Raw genomic sequence first — 18,211 nt, 5'->3', positions numbered from 1 at the left:
AGTATGTGGACACCCCTTAAACTTAGTGGATTTGGCTATTTTAGTCATACCTGATAGGTGTTTAAAACCGAGCACACCGCCATGCAATCTCCATAGACAAACATTGCCAGTAGAATGGCCATACTAAAGAGCTCAGTTACTTTCAGCGTGACACCGTCATAAACTAACAGAATGGGACCACCGAGTGCTGAAGCGTGTAAAAATCGTTTGTCCTCGGTTACAAACCTCACTACCGAGTTCCAAAATGCCTCTTGAAGTGCCTGACCTCACTAATGCACTTGTGGCTGAAGTGAAGCAAGTCCACGCAGCAATGTTCCGACATCTAGTAGAAAGCCTTCCCAGAAGAGTGGAGGCTGTTATTGCATCAAAGGGGGGTAACAACTCCATATTAATGCCCATGATTTTGGAATGAGATGTTCGACGAGCAGGTGTCCACACACTTTGGTCATGTAGTGTATGTTTATTCTGTTCTTCTGTCCACCGGATCTGACAACACCTGTAAATGGCTTTGATTGTTGTCTGCTTACAATGTTCTGTGTTTTGGACTGTTTTTATTATCAATTAATACATTTTCTTAAGTGCGATGGATGTGAGAAAAATAAATGAATTATTATTGCTATTATAAAACTCAAAGTAACTTAATAGCCAGTAACTTACTTGCAAATAGCTGACAATAACTTACTGTACTTTCCCTGAACTTTAATGATTACAAGATACCTTAACATTAGTTTACAACTACTAAGCATTCTTTGTGGTGAGCACACTTGGGACATCCTCAACATCTTTCTCAACTAACATCAAGGCGGTGACCCGTTCCTGTAGGTTCATGCTCTACAACATTCGCAGAGTACGACCCTGCCTCACGCAGGAAGCGGCGCAGGTCCTAATCCAGGCACTTGTCATCTCCCGTCTGGATTACTGCAACTCGCTGTTGGCTGGGCTCCCTGCCTGTGCCATTAAACCCCTACAACTCATCCAGAACGCCGCAGCCCGTCTGGTGTTCAACTTCCCCAAGTTCTCTCACGTCACCCCGCTCCTCCGCTCTCTCCACTGGCTTCCAGTTGAAGCTCGCATCCGTTACAAGACCATGGTGCTTGCCTACGGAGCTGTGAGGGGAACGGCACCTCCGTACCTTCAGGCTCTGATCAGGCCCTACACCCAAACAAGGGCACTGCGTTCATCCACCTCTGGCCTGCTCGCCTCCCTACCTCTGAGGAAGTACAGTTCCCGCTCAGCCCAGTCAAAACTGTTCGCTGCTCTGGCACCCCAATGGTGGAACAAACTCCCTCACGACGCCAGGTCAGCGGAGTCAATCACCACCTTCCGGAGACACCTGAAACCCCACCTCTTTAAGGAATACCTAGGATAGGAGAAAGTAATCCTTCTAACCCCCCCCCCCCCTTAAAAGAGTTAGATGCACTATTGTAAAGTGGTTGTTCCACTGGATATCATAAGGTGAATGCACCAATTTGTAAGTCGCTCTGGATAAGAGCGTCTGCTAAATGACTTAAATGTAAATGTAAATCTTGGTTGACAACCACTTGACCTTGCTGCCACACCATCAGGTCAGTGGACGTGACAGATCTGCCACAGCAGGTTACTGTGAATTTTACCATAACTACTTGCAGCAAGCAGACAGTAAATTATTGACAAATGCAAATTAACTTCCTGGTGACCAACTGCTATTAAGTTACTGGAACTGCAAGAGCTGTACTCTTAACAGTGCAGCTCTTGATTGTCACAAGTTCTTACAGGGGTATGTTTTGATTGATTGTACTGGTTTATTTGTTGAAATTGTAATTTTATAATTGTACCTTGCAGTTTTTTTATTCTTGGTGTATTATTTGGAATGTTCATTTTCTTGATTGTGAAGATGTTTGTACTCAGGGCACCATTGTGAATGAGACCCTGGTCTCCCACTAATAAATAAAAGTAAAATAAATAAATAGCATTCAATACACTGCTCTAAGTTGTAGAAACCGGGCCAAAACAAAAGGTGGTAAAGCCAAACATATTAACTTAAGATATGTAATCTGCATCATTTACAATGAGTGGGCATTGTAATTTTTTTTGAAACTTTGGCAAAGGGTCAAGTCTGTTCACTCTGTTCATAAGTAACATAATACAGTTTTCTGTTTCCAAAACTATAATGAGATTGAATGTTTCTTCAATGAGAAAATGTGAAGAATATCGGTCAAATTTCATCCTGCTCCATCTTCACCCACTGCCCGCCACTGGATTTCCACTCATCACCATATTAGGTGGTGAGAGGAAGTTCCAACCTTAAATGTGTTTACCCTTTCATCATTCTATTCCACATCAGGTAACTGATGCAAGCAGTAGAATCAGATTTAAACAACAGATAAAAATACACCTTGTGGAACAGCAGGGACTGTGAAGAGACACACACAAAAGATACAGACACGCATACGCACACAAGCGCTAGCACGTGCACTCCACACACACGTACACTGTAATATTGTTGTATTGTGGTATTATACATTTTGTATTGTAGATATGTAGTGGCGCAATAATGTTATATGATGTACTGTTTTATTTTGTTTTACATGTAATGCAAGTGCCTTAATGTGTTTGGACCCCAGGAAGAATAGCTGCCTTGGCAGCAGCTAATTCTATGGTAAAGCTAGCTAGCTAGCATTTTCCTTTGAAGCTAACTGGTTAGTCAGCTCCTACCTAGCATAAAACTAACGTAGCAAACATTTAAACGTTCATTTCTGTCAAAATATTGCAACCATACATTGTCATATGGATTCAATTGTAATCATACCATTTCAATATCAAAATGCCTGTGTGATAAAAAAAATTATCCGTAATGATGAAGTAGCCTATCGTGCTGAGCAATTAGCCAAAATGTAGTTTCCCCCCCATTTTTAAACAAGTAAATGACCAACGTTGGTTAAATTAATTGAATATTCATTTAGTTTGTTTTTTTCTTCGGGTTTTACACAAACTGTAGGACGTTGTAGGAAGTTGTAGTTTACAACAGGCAAATATTCAACAAAGTTTAGGACAGAAAACATGGTAATTAACTACAAGGACCACAATCCATTGCGCCTACAGATGCCTGAACTTGCCAGGGCACAGACCACATGCGAGGAAGTGTATTAGCATATAGCTAGCATCTGCTATGGAAATTCGTTAGTACTTATTAGCATCTGCTAGCATTATGTATAATTATTTCTTTTTTAACAGACGGTTATTGGTCTTTTTTTCCATAAAAAAAGCGACCCCTTGTTCTGCAACGTAAGTAATACCTTATACCCCAGTATGGCACAAGGTTGGTAAAAAAAAGGTATGAAAATCTGGATACCACCCAACCCTACCGGCAACTTTACTTATCTGGCGACATTGCTGTAGTACTTTCAGAGTAAATGTTGAGTTTTTGAGGATTATTTGAAGGCTCTTACCTGAAGACAGTACTAGAGGAATATTTTAGCAGTATTACCTAAAGACGGAGGTGTAGTACTTGAGAAAGCCCAGCAGCAGCTCTCCCAGTGAGGCCTGGTTAGAGGAGGAGTAGGGGGGGATGTCTCTTGGACCCTCAGGCACATGGTGGATATCCATGGATGGACTAAAACACTCCTGAAACAGCAGGGGTGTATTCATTAGTCACACACTGTTGCAAAACGTTCTGCAGCTAAAACAGGTTCTGCAACATCAAGCAAAAGATGTTGAGTTCCGTTTAGTTTTTAAACAACGGTTTGTGCGTCACGTTGCAGAACGTTCGGAATTAAACAGTTTCCTTGCAAAATGTTTTACAACGCTGTGTCTTATTTTTAATGAATACGCCCCAGGGGTTTAAACATGACCTCATCCTACAGGGACAGATTACATTGGTTGTGTTTCCCTGCTCAGATGTTGCATCAAACAATGGTTGCGTGCCACATCATCGACCAGATTGCCATAATCTATGATGCGGATACATAAATTATCTATGCAGGCATCGTAAGATCTGGCATGTATCAGCAAAGTTTGAGCAGAGGAATACAACACTAATTACACTGGGACAGATGGCATTATCACAGAGGAACAGATGACACCATCGCACAGGAACAGATGACATCATCACATAGTATGTTGTAAATTACATCATCATACCAGGGTTTCCGTTGGGAAAATCTGGCACCAGACATTTTACCGGGAGCATTTTAATTTAATGGACATTTGAGAAATTTACCGGACCCATATGCATCGGGTCTCGGGTGCGTAATCTGATTAGGGCGTCCACCCACGGTGCTCAGAATGACAGAAATCACATGCAACTCGAGGATGCAACGACATGCTTCCTTCTTACTGGATACCGATGCGCACTTTGAAGATGTTAGAAAAACTGCCACATTTACTTCTCCTCAGCTAACAAGACGAGTAACAGACAGAAAAGTCACTAGCATATGTCAATCTAATATCCCCCATAGTAGAAAAGTTGACCTATTCTATTGGTCAGCTTGTTGTTCTGTGCAAGAAAGAAATAGCCTATTCCTAACAGACTCTGGCTACATTATTTGAATTTTTTTAAAGCAATGAGGCTGATGCAATAGATCAGAACATTTAGCTTAATATGTTGATCAACTATTATTTATTCACATTATAAGCACAGCAATGTGCACAAGGCAGTAAGCTACGCGTGAATGTTCGTTCCATAATGCAATTAGCAAAAAAACACCATTGTCGAAAGTGCACCGAAAATGCAAGCGGTTTCAAGTGACAGAGACGAAAATGTCCGCTAGAAATTTTGAAAGAGGGGAGACCTGGAGATGCAACTAGCATGGGTTGCCATGGGTTGCTAATATGACCAGGATTGTGCCTTTGGCTACTGGAAAATGAAAGAAAGTTCACTTGAAAATCAATAGAACATGAGAGAAATATGCTACCGGTTTCAATGGCTTATGGAAGTCTTTATAAAACACACTGAACAAAAATAAAATTGCAACATTCCACAATTTCAAAGATTTTACTGAGTTACAGGTCATATAAGGAAATCAGTTAATTTGAATTAATTAATTAGGCCCTAATCTGTGGATTACACGACTGGGAATACAGATATGCATCTGTTGGTCACAGATACCTTAAAAAAAAGGGAGGGGCGAGGATCAGAAAACCAGTCAGTATCCATTATGAACACTATTTGTCTCATGCAGCGCGACATCTCCTCCGCATAAAGTTGATCAGGCTGTTGATTGTGGTCTGTGGAATGTTGTCCCACTCCTCTTCAATGGCTGTGCGAAAATGCTGAATGTTGGTGGGAACTGTAAGACGATGTTGTACACGTCGATCCAGAGCATCCCGAACATGCTCAATGGGTGACATGTCTGGTGAGTATGCAGATCATGGAAGAACTGAGACATTTTCAACTTCCAGAAATTGTGTACAGATCATTTCGACATGGGCCGTGCATTATCATGCTGAAACATGAGGTTATGGCGGTGGATGAATGGCACGACAATGGGCCTTAGGATCTCGTCAAGGTGTCTCTGCATTCAAATTGCCATTGATAAAATGCAATTGTGTTCGTTGTCCGTAGCTTATGACTGCCCATACCATAACCCCACCATGGGGCACTCTGTTCACAACATTGACATCAGCAAACCGGTCGCACACACAACACCATGGTAACCAGGATTCACCCGTAAAGAGCACACTTCTCTAGCGTGCCAATGGCCATCGAAGGTGAGCATTTTCCCACTGAAGTCAGATGAGCTTCCCTGACACGGTTTCTGACAGTTTATACAGAAATTCTTCAGTTGTGCAAACGCAGTTTCATCAGCTGTCCGGTTGGCTGGTCTCAGACGATCCCGGAGGTGAAGAAGCCAGATGTAGAGGTCATGGGTTGGTGTGGTTACACGTGGTCTGTGTTTGTGAGGCCGGTTGGACGTACTGCCAAATTCTCACAAACAACGCTTATGGTAGAGAAATGAACATTCAATTCTCTGGCAACAGCTCTGGTGGACATTACTGCATTCAGCATGCCAATTGCATGCTCTCTCAAAATCTGTGAAAAAACTGACCATTTTAGAGTGGCCTTTTATTGTTCCCAGCACAAGGTGCAAATATGTAATGATCATGCTATTTAATCAGCTTCTTGATATGCCACACCTGTCATGTGGATGGATCATCTTGGCAAAGGAGAAATGCTCACTGACAGGGATGCAAACAAATTTCTGAACAACATTTTTGAGAAATAAGCTTTTTGTGCGTATCGAAAATGTCTGGGAACTTTACACCTTGTGTTTTTATTTTTGTTCAGTATAATTGCCTCCACGTTTGTATTGTCGTATTTTACTTTGAAGCAAGGTAAGACATGCCTAATTATATGAAGTAAAACGTTCAGGTTTCAAACAACTAAGTTTTCAAAATACATATTGCATCCAGATCATTGCAAAGTAGTGTGTGACATGCCTTTCTTACTGTTGCATATAGGCAATGAATGGGATTATAAAAGCACGTTTCACTCCAGCAGCAACAAATTAGTTGTTTGAAAAGCTGTAGCAGCAGCTCTCGCGCTGTCTGACAGATTTTCCGCTCATAGGCTCTGTATCTGTACGCATGTGATAAACTTAACGACCAATGAAAATACACACAGACCAATTTAGTTCCACAAAAGTATGCTAATTAACCTATAAACAGGTAAGCATGACCGGTCAAATGTATTTACATCGACTAGTATGTCCATCGTGGATTATGCTAAAAAGTATTATTTTTGCAATGGGATTATTTTTCTTCCCCGATAATTGGCCGGCAACAGTTTTATTTATCAGCTTTTCATGTATTGCCGGCTTACGGAAACCCTGCATCATATAGGGACAAAGACTCCTACACACAGTGGAAAGGAGGTGTCTGGGTGCTGGGAGAAACCAATATTCATTAGAACATTGGAGTTACAGGTTGAGTAATGTACCCAAATTCCTATTATATGTCAATAATTTATAATTAAAAAAAAGTATAAAATGTTTTATTGTCACATACACCGGATAGGTGCAGTGAAATGTGTTGTTTGACATGGTCAGTCATAGTACGGCACCCTTGGAGAAAATTATGGTAAAGTGCCTTGCTCAAGGATGTTTTACTTTGACAGCTCAGGTACTCGAACCAGCAATCTTTCGGCTACTGGCCCAATCCTCTAACCCCTAGGCTAGTTAGTAGTGAATGCTATCTTATTTTTTCAAAGCCATTTTAGCTCTTGCCGTTAAGCCGACATTGCCTGCCTTCTAGTATTGCTAGAAGGCAGGCAACTCCCCTGGACTTGCCCCGGGCAGGCCTGCCCCCCCAGTGTAAGAAACCTGCTATAAAATGTTTGCGCTTTGAAACTAAATAAATACTACACCCTGAACCAAAAAAACATCTTTGCTAGATTCAAGATAGTGTAGTTAGACAAATCATGGAAAGTAATGACATGATGTCGTTTTATTGGAATTTGTAGCCTAAAACGACTTAATAAACCTGTAATGTAGCCTGTTTTTGTCATTTAAGAGTAAATGTAAATTTCCTTACTGGATATTCATTCTGCAGAGAGGGAATGACTGGTTCAGGCAAAGCTGTAAAGACAGAGACAGACACACTCGGTTAAACAGTGTAGTGGTTAACCTCGAAAAAGGAATGCCAGAGGTATATTGTAGTTAGTGCAGGACCATGATTACTGTGTGTGTGTGTGTGTGTGTGTTTACACTCACTCTGTAAGTAGTGTAGTACCATCAGTACTAGAGTGTAGCTGCTGAGTGTTCCTTTACTGGCATCGTTTATCCTGTGATGTCTGGCCCACCTCTTTACCACCAAGATGATGGGACGCACACGCCGCTCAGCTATAGACACACGGAGCGAGAGAGAAGAGGCTAGTACAGAATTGGAACATAGTGGGCACACATCCAGCACATTGTATGAGTGTGTAACAGGGTTAGAAATACTCTCCTTATTGAAATGTGTGACTTTCACCCAAATGATCTGTTTTGATATTATTAATTTGTTGTGAGCGGCGTAATGTGGTAGTGCAAGTCTGTGGTTACGCTAGAACAGCATGTACAGTGCATTTGGAAAGTATTCAGACCCCTTGACCTTTTCTACATTTTGTTACATTACAGCCTTATTCTAAAAGGATATTGTGTGTAGATTTTCCTCATCATGTCACACAATACCCCATAATGACAAAGCAAAAACTGGTTTTTATAAATTTTTTGCACATTTATTAAAAATAAAACACTGAAATGTCACACTCACATAAGTATTCAGACCCTTTACTCAGTAATTTGACAGCAATTACAGCCTTGAGTCTTCTTGGGTATGACGCTACAAGCTTGGCACACCTGTATTTGGCGAGTTTCTCCCATTCTTCTCTACAGATCCTCTCAAGCTCTGTCAGGTTGGTTGGGGAGAGTCGCCTCACAACTATTTTCAGGTCTCTCTAGAGATGTTCCATATTGTTTAAGTCCGGGTTCTGGCTGGGCCACTCAAGGACATTCAGAGACTTGTCCGGAAGCCACTCCTGCGCTATCTTGGCTGTGTGCTTAGGGGCATTGTCCTGTTGGAAGGTGAACGTTCGCCCCAGTCTGAGATCCTGTGCGCTCTGGAGCAGATTTTCATCAAGGATCTCTCTGTACTTTGCTCCGTTCATCTTTTCCTTGAGTAGTCTCCCAGTCCCTGCCGCTGAAAAACATCCCGAAGCATGATGCTGCCACCACCATTCTTCAGCATAGGGATGATAACAGGTTTCCTCCAGACGTGACGCTTGGCATTAAGGTCAAAGTGTTCAATCTTGGTTTCATCAGACCAGAGAGTCTATAGTTGCCTTTTGGCTAACTTCAAGCGGGCTGTCATGTGCCTTTTACTGAGGAGTGGCTTCCGTCTGGCCACTCTACCATAAGGTCTGATTGGTGGAGTGCTGCAGAGATGGTTGTCCTTCTGGAAGGTTCTCCCATCTCCACAGAGGAACTCTAGAGCTCTGTCAGACTGACCATCGGGTTCTTGGTCACCTCCCTGACCAAGGCCCTTCTCCCCCGATTGCTCAGTTTGGCCGGGCGGAAGAGTCTTGGTGGTTCCAAACATCTTCCATTTAAGAAGGATGGAGGCCACTGTGTTCTTGGGGACCTTCAATAATGCAGAAATGTTTTGGTACCCTTCCCCAGATCTGTGCCGCGACACAATCCTGTCTCGGAGCTCTACAGACAATTCCTTCGACCTCATGGCTTGGTTTTTGCTCTGACATGCACTGTCAACTGTAGGACCTTCTATAAACAGGTGTGTGCCTTTCCAAATAATGTCCAATCAATTGAAATTACCACAGGTGGACTCCAATCAAGTTGTAGAAACATCAAGCATCAAGGATGATCAATGGAAACAGGATGCACCTGAGCTCAATTTCGAGTCTCATAGCAAAGGGTCTGAATAGCGGAAAGGGGGATACCTAGTCAGTTGTACAACTGAATGCATTCAACTTCTTTTATTTTTACTATTTTCTACATTGGAGAATAATAGTGAAGACATTAAAACTATGAAATAACAAATAAGGAATCATGTAGTAACCAAAAAAAGTGTTAAACCAATCAAAATATATTTTATATTTGAGATTCTTCAAATAGCCACCCTTTGCCTCGATGACAGCTTTGCACACTCTTGGCATTCCTCAACAAGTTTAACGACGTAGTCACCTGGAATGCATTTCATTAAACAGGTGTGCCTTGTTAAAAGGTCATTTGTGGAATTTCTTTCTTTCTTAATGCGTTTGAGCCAATCAGTTGTGTTGTGACAAGGCAGGGGTGGTATTCAGAACATAGCCCTATTTGGAAAAAAACCAAGTCCATATTATGGCTCAAATAAGCAAAGGGAAACAACAGTCCATCATTACTTTGAAGGTCAGTCAATCCGGAAAATTTCAAGAACTTTGAAAGTTTCTTCAAGTGCAGTCGTAAAAACCATCAAGTGCTATGATGAAACTGGCTCTCATGAGGACCATCACAGGAAAAGTAGACCCTCTGCTGCAGAGGATAAGTTTATTAGAGTTACCAGTCTCAGAAATTGCAGCCCAAATAAATGCTTCACAGAATTCAAGTAACAGACACATCTCAACATCAACTGTTCAGAGACTGTGTGAATCAGACCTTCATAGTCAAATTGCTGCAAAGAAACCACTACTAAGGACACCAATAAGAAGAGACTTGCTTGGGCCAAGAAACACGAGCAATGGACATTAGACCAGTGGAAATCTGTCCTTTGGTCTGATGAGTACAAATTTGAGATATTTTGGATCCAACCGCAGTGTCTTTGTGAGACACAGAGTAGGTGAACGGATGATCTCCGTATATGTGTGGTTCCCACCGTGAAGCAGGGAGAAGCAGGTATTTGCTGGTGACACTGTCAGGGATTTATTTAGAACTCAAGGCACACTTAACCAGCATGGCTACCAAAGCATTCTGAAGCGATACGCCATCTCATCTGGTTTGCCTTAGTGGGACTATCATTTGTTTTTCAACAGGACAATTACCCAAAACACACATCCAGGCTGTGTAAGGGCTATTTGACCAATAAGGAGAGTGATGGAGTGCTGCATCAGATGACTTGGCCTCCACAATCCCCAGACCTCAACCCAATTGAGATGGTTTGGGATGAGTTGGACCGCAGAGTGAAGGAAATTCAGCCAACAAGTGCTCAGCATGTGGGAACTCCTTCAAGACTGTTGGAAAAGCATTCCTCATGAAGCTGCTTGAGAGAATGCCAAGATTGTGCAAAGCTGTCATCAAGGCAAAGAGTGGCTACCTTGAACAATCTAAAATATACTTTGATTTGCTTAACACATTTTTGGTTACTACATGATTCCATATGTGCTATTTTATAGTTCTGATGTCTTCACTATTATTATTTTACAATGTAGAAAATAGTAAAATAAAGAAAAACCCTTGAATGAGTAGGTGTGTCCAAACTTTTGACTGGTACTGTATGTAAATAAGGTATCTGTTTTTTGTTTTTAATACATTTGCAATGGGGTATTTTGTGTAGATTGATGAGGGGAAAAAGTGTATTTAACCAATTTTAGAATAAGTCGGCATGTAACGTAACAAAACGTGGAAAAAGGTAAGGGAATGCACTGTAAAAAGAAAGTAGAATAGCCACACTGTTTAGATCCCCTGTTTTAATGTAAAGCACAAACTAATGATTTAGTTTAACCAGTAGCCAATAGCTGGAAGAGGGTGAAAGGTGAGCGGTGACAGATAAGCAGTGATGGGTATGAGTGTTATGTGTGTGACCTAACCGTAGGCGTAACTCCTCAGCAAGAAGGTGTTTCTGATCCCTACAGTGTTGTTTACGTTCAGATCAAACTCGACTCCACTGGAGAAAGAGAGAGGAAGAGATAAATACATTTTTATTGAGGTTTGATATACCTAGTCCATTGCCCGTGCACTGTTCTACTGTGGAATTGGACCATTAGTAACATGTACATATTTCTGTCTGTAAAGAAATGTTTGATGCACAGCCGTACTGTGTGAAGGAGAACCTATACGCTTATACCCAGTCAGCCAGAGGAATATTGGCTTCACCTCAATAGTCACAAGGTTGTTCACAAGGTTTCTTCTCTTCCTCTCAAGGAGTCTTTCCTTGCCAGTGTTGCCTCTGACTGCTAAGCCTAAATGTGTTTGTGAAAATCAAAAAGACAAATAAAATGTGATTGATTGATAAAGTTTCCACCCACCTGACTTTGTCTCTGAATTTGAGGATGGGGACCTTGGCTCGGATCAGCTGCGGTCTCTCTATGTACGCTGTGGACCAGAACACACACATATTCCTCAACTCCACAAGACCTTGCACACATAATTTCATTACTATGACTACCTAAAGTGAACACCATTGTGTGTGTTTAGTTTACCTACATCTCTATATATATCAATAACTCTGGCTTCACTGGGGAACTAGCGCCCTCTGAGGATAAATACAGCTGCTCCTTTATCATTACTATACAAACTCATGGAACAAGATGGGCCAAGCCCACCGATCTGACAGGTTAAAGCCATATGGTGTAAACAAAAAGCGGAACCTTATCCAGTCCTTTCACGTACAGTTCCAGTCAAAAGTTAACGTTTTTGGTTACTACATGATTCCATATGTGTTATTTCATAGTTCTGATGTCTTCACTATTATTCTACAATGTAGAACATAGTAAAAAATAAAGAAAAACCCTTGAATGAGTAGGTGTGTCCAAACTTTTGACGGGTACTGTACTAGTATTCATAATGGCTCGGAGAAAGGGAGAGGAGACAAGGAAAGGGAGCTGATGAAGAGTATTGAGAGACACAGCTGAAATGTGCTTAAAGAGCAGCGTTAGTACTCACAGAGTCTGTAGAAGAGCTGCTGAATGAGACTGAGTACATACACAGCATCATTCCTCTGGTCCACCTGACAGAGACACAGACAGGGTCAATAGGCATTTTATTCACAGAAAGATAGATGGGTTAGCTGATAGTCACAAAAACGATGCGCACGCTTCAATGGGGCAGAAGTCTGTGTGTTGTTGTGATTCTAGATGGCCAGATAGCTACTGTAGGTGGCTCGTTTCACAATGTCTTGTTTTGAGGTGTTTTGACTGATGTCACGTCTATGCTAATATGGCTGTGTGTCTGTAGCTAGGTTTCCATCCAATTGGCGACAGATTTTCAAGTAAATATTCAAAAAAAATCTGCATAAAAACAATATGTGCATTTTACCACAAGGTGTGTTTCCATCAAAAGCTATGTGTGAGGACATAGTGCACATTAAAAACACTTTTGCGCTTAAGTTCCCACGTACCAAATAAAAAACAGAAGTTCAATGCATTTCAATCTAACGTTCAACTCTACCAAAAATTGTCCCAAAAACTGTTGTGATAAATAGCAAATATGCCCAACCTGGTTTTGGCGCATGCTTTTTAGACAAGAGTTCGCTGATAAAGCGGACAGGGTATGTTATGACAAGATAGGCTAAGAGCAAGATCATTATATTTGATAAAGCACCGATCATCATGTCACCAGCATTCAAATAATAGCCTACCCTCGATATTTATTGGAAATTTGCATGATCACCATGCACTTAACCACCATGTGAAGTTCATCATAACTTATTTCATCTGCCTATAAACTCATGCCTTTCCACATTGTGGTGATAGGCCTACAACATAACATATTTACTTCCAAGTTTACCTCAAAATGATGGTTGTTATATCAACATTTGCACATAAAGGTGTTTCCACCACAATTGTCGCATTCTCAATTTCAACGACAAAAAGATTATCCAACCTTGTCTAGCGTATTTTGTTTTGTTGACATTAGGAAATTTTACCCACAAACTTCCTGTTTCCACCAGGCCTGTTGTGACTTTTTTTATGCTTCAGGTAATTCATCCGCATTAAATGGTTGGATGGAGATCTGGTTTGTGTGTGTTACAAGTAATTGACACACTCACTGGTGCTGCTTGGATGACCAAACAGAGGTCAGCATCACTGTTCCTGCTGCCGAAACCACTCAGAGAAGAACCAGCCAGGTACAACCTCACCACTGAGAGAGAGAGAGAGAGACAGGGGTGGGGGGGGTGTAGAGAATTATGACAGTAGGATGATTTAGTGTGTGTCTGTGTGTGTTACATACATGGGAAGAGTCTCTGGATCTCTCTCTGTAGTTGAGCTCTGCACAGCTCCTTCCTCTCCAGGTCAGTCGACTGCTGCTGGCATGCCTCAAAAAGCTCCACCATCTGACCACTCAGCTGAGAGACACAACAACTCACAGCATCTGTGCTGATACACACAAGGGCTACCCCACTGGGACTTGTTTTCTCATGATCTCTATTTGTTTGTGTATATCCATGTGAACGTGAATGTAAACGCCCAGGTTGGATAAAAAGAGAACCCGCTACACATAATATGTATTGTTATCATGATCCTGAGGCTTACCTTGTCCTTGGCATAAGCCTGCAGTGAGCTACGAGGGTTCTCTCCCCACAGGGGGGGCATCCGTGGGCCAGACGGTTGGGGGCTGAGAGGGGAGTGCTGGATTAGGGAATACTGTGTTTCCCTGGGGCCAGGGTGGGATACCGAGGGAGAGGAGCCGACAGCAGGAGGACTGCCATGATGGGGGACAGGGGAACTGAAGTGCTGCCTCTTTACATTATACGGGCTGTGGTCTCCACTGTGCCTCCTAGTATACATAGGGAGAAGACACAGGAGCACACACACACAGGAGAGGAAGACACACACACTTTAGGAAACGGCAACATTTCAGGTCTAACGTTTGGAAATGGTGCCTGTGCTAATGAAATAGGGCAGGTAGAAGAAAACAGAGAAAGAATAAACAAGCCTTACTTCCTCATGTTGGCCAGTGCAGATGCATGAGGACCAGGTGGGGTGCTGGGACTTGGCTTCCAATCATATGGGGGAATATCTGAAGGACCTGCAGGCAGGGACCGACCATGGAAACTACACACACACACAGTGAGAATAGGCTAACACACCAGCATGAAATATCTCAGTAGTCGATAAACAGAGCAAAAAGATCAAGTACATACAAGTAGCCATACAGACTAAAAGAGAACGCATTTGATTCTGTATTGCTTGCGCACATATGGCACAAATGCAGGATTCATTTTCACAAGGTTAGGAAAAGAGAAGTTGTTTTGTCAGCTGGGGAAACAGGAAAAGTAGTCTGCAGCAGACCAAGGTTTAGAAAGTCTTTGATAATACTTTAGGGTCTTTCCATGTCATTTCAGCAAGTCATGACACCCACCAACTAAGATTGTTCCCGGAATCATTTTTGTAGTTAGAAACAGATAAGATTAGCATTCCTGCAACATTTTGTTGAAATATAATTAGATCTCTGAGAAATTGATCTAATTGATTTCACCCAAATTGTGCATTTTAAATTATAACAATCATATAATATTCAATAAATATAGTAGATGAAATCTGATTTGGACCCCAAAATATTCTAACAATGTGTGAAACATGAGGATTCCAAAGAAATTGTCAAAAGCCACACACAGACCACCCACACCAATCCCAAACGTTTGACAAGTAGTATGGCGCTGCGGCTCAGTGAATTTGAGATAGTTTTTTACCCTGTTCAGAGATATTAGTCATTGAAGTTGTTAGGTTTATGTCCCATCTTACATCCTGATATTACCAGATTCTGACCAGTAGATGTGGCTGTTCCTGGTATTCTGTGATTAATTTTAAAACAATCCCCCACCCCTAAATGGTTCACCCAAAGTACAAAATGACATATTGGTTCCCTTAACCTGTAAACCAGGATTCCCCAACTGGCTGCCCACAGGACTTTATTTGCCCCCCATTATATTGGTTTGGGCGCCTTGCGGTCAATTTGCAGTCTACATATTATTCCGTCCCCCTGACCATATGCTCAACAATTTAAAAAAAAATGTCCCACAGCTGAATCTAATTGATGATCCCTGTTGTAAGCAGTGTATAGACAAGGTACAACAGCAACCCATGCTTTGGTTTACCTGCAGTGATGCAAACTAGTGAGGGTCCAAAAATGTGACTTTTAAAATATTTTTTATAATTTGCATAGTTTCAGAAAATAACAAGTACATAACACATATTTGAACAATCTCAATAGTCAGGAAACATGTTTATGGTAGGCTGGCATTGCTTCATTGATGACGTGGGTTAAAGATTATGTTTTGGTTATTTAGATCTCCAGTTGCTTTTTGTTTCCTGTATATGTTTACTGTTAATGTAACTAGCCTAAATATATACTGAACAAAAATATAAACGCTACATGCAACAATTAAAGATTTTACCGAGTTACAGTTCATATGACAAAATCTGTCAATTGAAAGAAATAAATTAGGCCATAATCCATGGACTTGACATTACTGGGAATGCAGATATGCATCTGTTGGTCACAGATACATAAAAAAAATGGGCCTCGGGATCTCATCATTATATTTTTGTGCATTAAAATTTCCATCAATAAAATGCAATTGTGTTTATTGTCCACAGCATATGCCTGCTGATACCATAACCCCACCATGTGGAACTCTGTTCACAATGTTGACGTGAGCAAACCGCTTGCCGACACGACGCCATATACAGTTGAAGTCGGAAGTTTACATACACTTAGGGTGGAGTCATTAAAACTCGTTTTTCAACCACTCCACAAATTTCCTGTTAACAAACTATAGTTTTGGCAAGTCGGTTAGGATATCTACTTTGTGCATGACACAATTAAATTTTTTCAACAATTGTTTAGACAGATTATTTCACTGTATCACAATTCCAGTGGGTCAGAAGTTTACATACACTAAGTTGACTGTGCCTTTAAACAGCTTGGAAAATTCCAGAAAATGTCATTGCTTGAGAAGCTTCTGATAGGCTAATTAACATAATTTGAGTCAATTGGAGGTGTACTTGCGGATGTATTTCAAAGCCTACCTTCAAACTCAGTGCCTCTTTGCTTAACATCATGGGAAAATCAAAAGAAATCAGCCAAGACCTCAGAAAAAAATTGTAGACCTCCACAAGTCTGGTTCATCCTTGGGAGCAATTTCCAAACGCCTGAAGGTACCACGTTCATCTGTACAAACAATAGTACGAAAGTATAAACACCATGGGACCACGCAGCCGTCATACCACTCAGGAAGGTGACGCGTTCTGTCTCCTAGAGATGAACATACTTTGGTGCGAAAAGTGCGAATCAATCCCAGAACAACAGCAAAGGACCTTGTGAAGATGCTGGAGGAAACAGGCCAAAATTCACCCAACTTATTGTGGGAAGCTTGTGGAAGGCTACCCAAAACATTTGACCCAAGTTAAACAATTTAAAGGCAATGCTGCCAAATACTAATTGGGTGTATGTAAACTTCTGACCCACTGGGAATGTGATGAAAGAAATAAAAGCTTAAATAAATCACTCTGCTATTATTCTGACATTTCACATTCTTAAAATAAAGTGGTGATCCTAACTGACCTAAGACAGGGAATTTTTACTAGGATTAAATGTCAGGAATGGTGAAATACTGAGTTTAAATGTATTTTGCTAAGGTGTATGTAAACTTCCGACTTCAACTGTATGTGCACCTCACTTTAGCACTTTTCTTCACTCCACAAATGGTGTTGAACCACTCAGTACCAGTAGTCTGAAGCCTCTGCTCCTGTGTTGCAGGAAGTGCTCTGTTTAACCATCTAGTTGCACTTTACCAGACTGCACACTTATCGCAACTCAACACTCCTGCTGCACCACCAATCCACAGCTGCACAGAGACAGAACTGCGTTGCCACAAACCAAGAACACTATCAGTAGGTCTATGTTACACAGCATTTTGTAATAGTCCTTATTTTTCAGGTTGTGAAGCCTGTCCCGGTTGACGGGATGGAGTTGTGAAAACCAACCAACTCAAGTGCTGATGGAACAAGGTAAGATTAGAGACGTGTCCAGCTGAAAAGCTTTAAGAACAGTGGCATCAGTCTTTAAAATGTTAGGAAGAAAGGCTGGGAGGCAAAAACTCTAGCGATCTGTATCTGTGTTCATTGACGTTTTCAGTCTCGTGCTCTTTATCTAGACAGGTTACAGCAGTAATGAGTGGTAAAACATAAAACATGGTCATACATAAAGCATCTCACACATACATGGTGGGAGCTACTGTGCATCTCTCCTACTTTCATGATGTGTGTACTAGTTAAATAATTTGTCAAGATGCAAAACCGTGCGTCTTTGGAAGATAAAAGTTTGTTGTGAGGAGGTAGGAGGGGGGCATTATTCATGGTCACAACCAGGGAACGCTTTAATCTTGGTCAGAGCCTAACAGGTCCATCGTTCATAGCCGCAAAACAGCGCAACCCGTAGCCAATGGTCTTCACTAATATTCTACAATGTAGAGAATAGTAAAAATAAAGGTGTCTCCAAACTTTTGACTGGTACTGTACATACACACACATACATTACACACAGGCTGTAACGTAACAGAATAGTTTCTGAATGTACTGTATGCAGGAAAATAAAAGGCAAGTGATGTATCGGAAATTGTGTAATGGCATTATACCCAACCTAAAATATTGTCATATAATTATAAATACAGTGTATACACATTTTATACATATGTTCTGTATAAATAGCCTCTAAAATATATGTAAACAGACCATATATGTCTCAGATTTTGTTTTCTTTTAAAGCTGTTAGTGTTATTATATGATACAATATCAGTACTTGTTGCATTTACAACTTATCTA

General features: G+C 41.2%; 1 protein-coding gene across 1 annotated transcript in view; it reads right to left on the bottom strand.

Moving 5' to 3' along the window:
- tent2 (terminal nucleotidyltransferase 2) overlaps positions 1–18,211 on the bottom strand; it is a 37,526-nt gene that overhangs the window by 18,172 nt on the left and 1,143 nt on the right. Inside the window, exons 3-12 of the mRNA XM_071400082.1 lie at positions 14,327–14,440; positions 13,919–14,162; positions 13,617–13,731; positions 13,435–13,526; positions 12,330–12,393; positions 11,693–11,759; positions 11,255–11,331; positions 7,689–7,817; positions 7,510–7,553; positions 3,467–3,603 (exon numbers count right to left, since the gene is read on the bottom strand). Of these exons, the coding sequence (XP_071256183.1) occupies positions 3,467–3,603; positions 7,510–7,553; positions 7,689–7,817; positions 11,255–11,331; positions 11,693–11,759; positions 12,330–12,393; positions 13,435–13,526; positions 13,617–13,731; positions 13,919–14,162; positions 14,327–14,440 (1,083 nt within the window). The remainder of the gene's footprint in view (positions 1–3,466; positions 3,604–7,509; positions 7,554–7,688; positions 7,818–11,254; positions 11,332–11,692; positions 11,760–12,329; positions 12,394–13,434; positions 13,527–13,616; positions 13,732–13,918; positions 14,163–14,326; positions 14,441–18,211) is intronic.

Source organism: Salvelinus alpinus, chromosome 5 (assembly GCF_045679555.1).
Source record: "Salvelinus alpinus chromosome 5, SLU_Salpinus.1, whole genome shotgun sequence".
Taxonomy (NCBI): Eukaryota; Metazoa; Chordata; class Actinopteri; order Salmoniformes; family Salmonidae; genus Salvelinus; species Salvelinus alpinus.
This window is presented reverse-complemented; position numbering and strand designations above follow the sequence as displayed.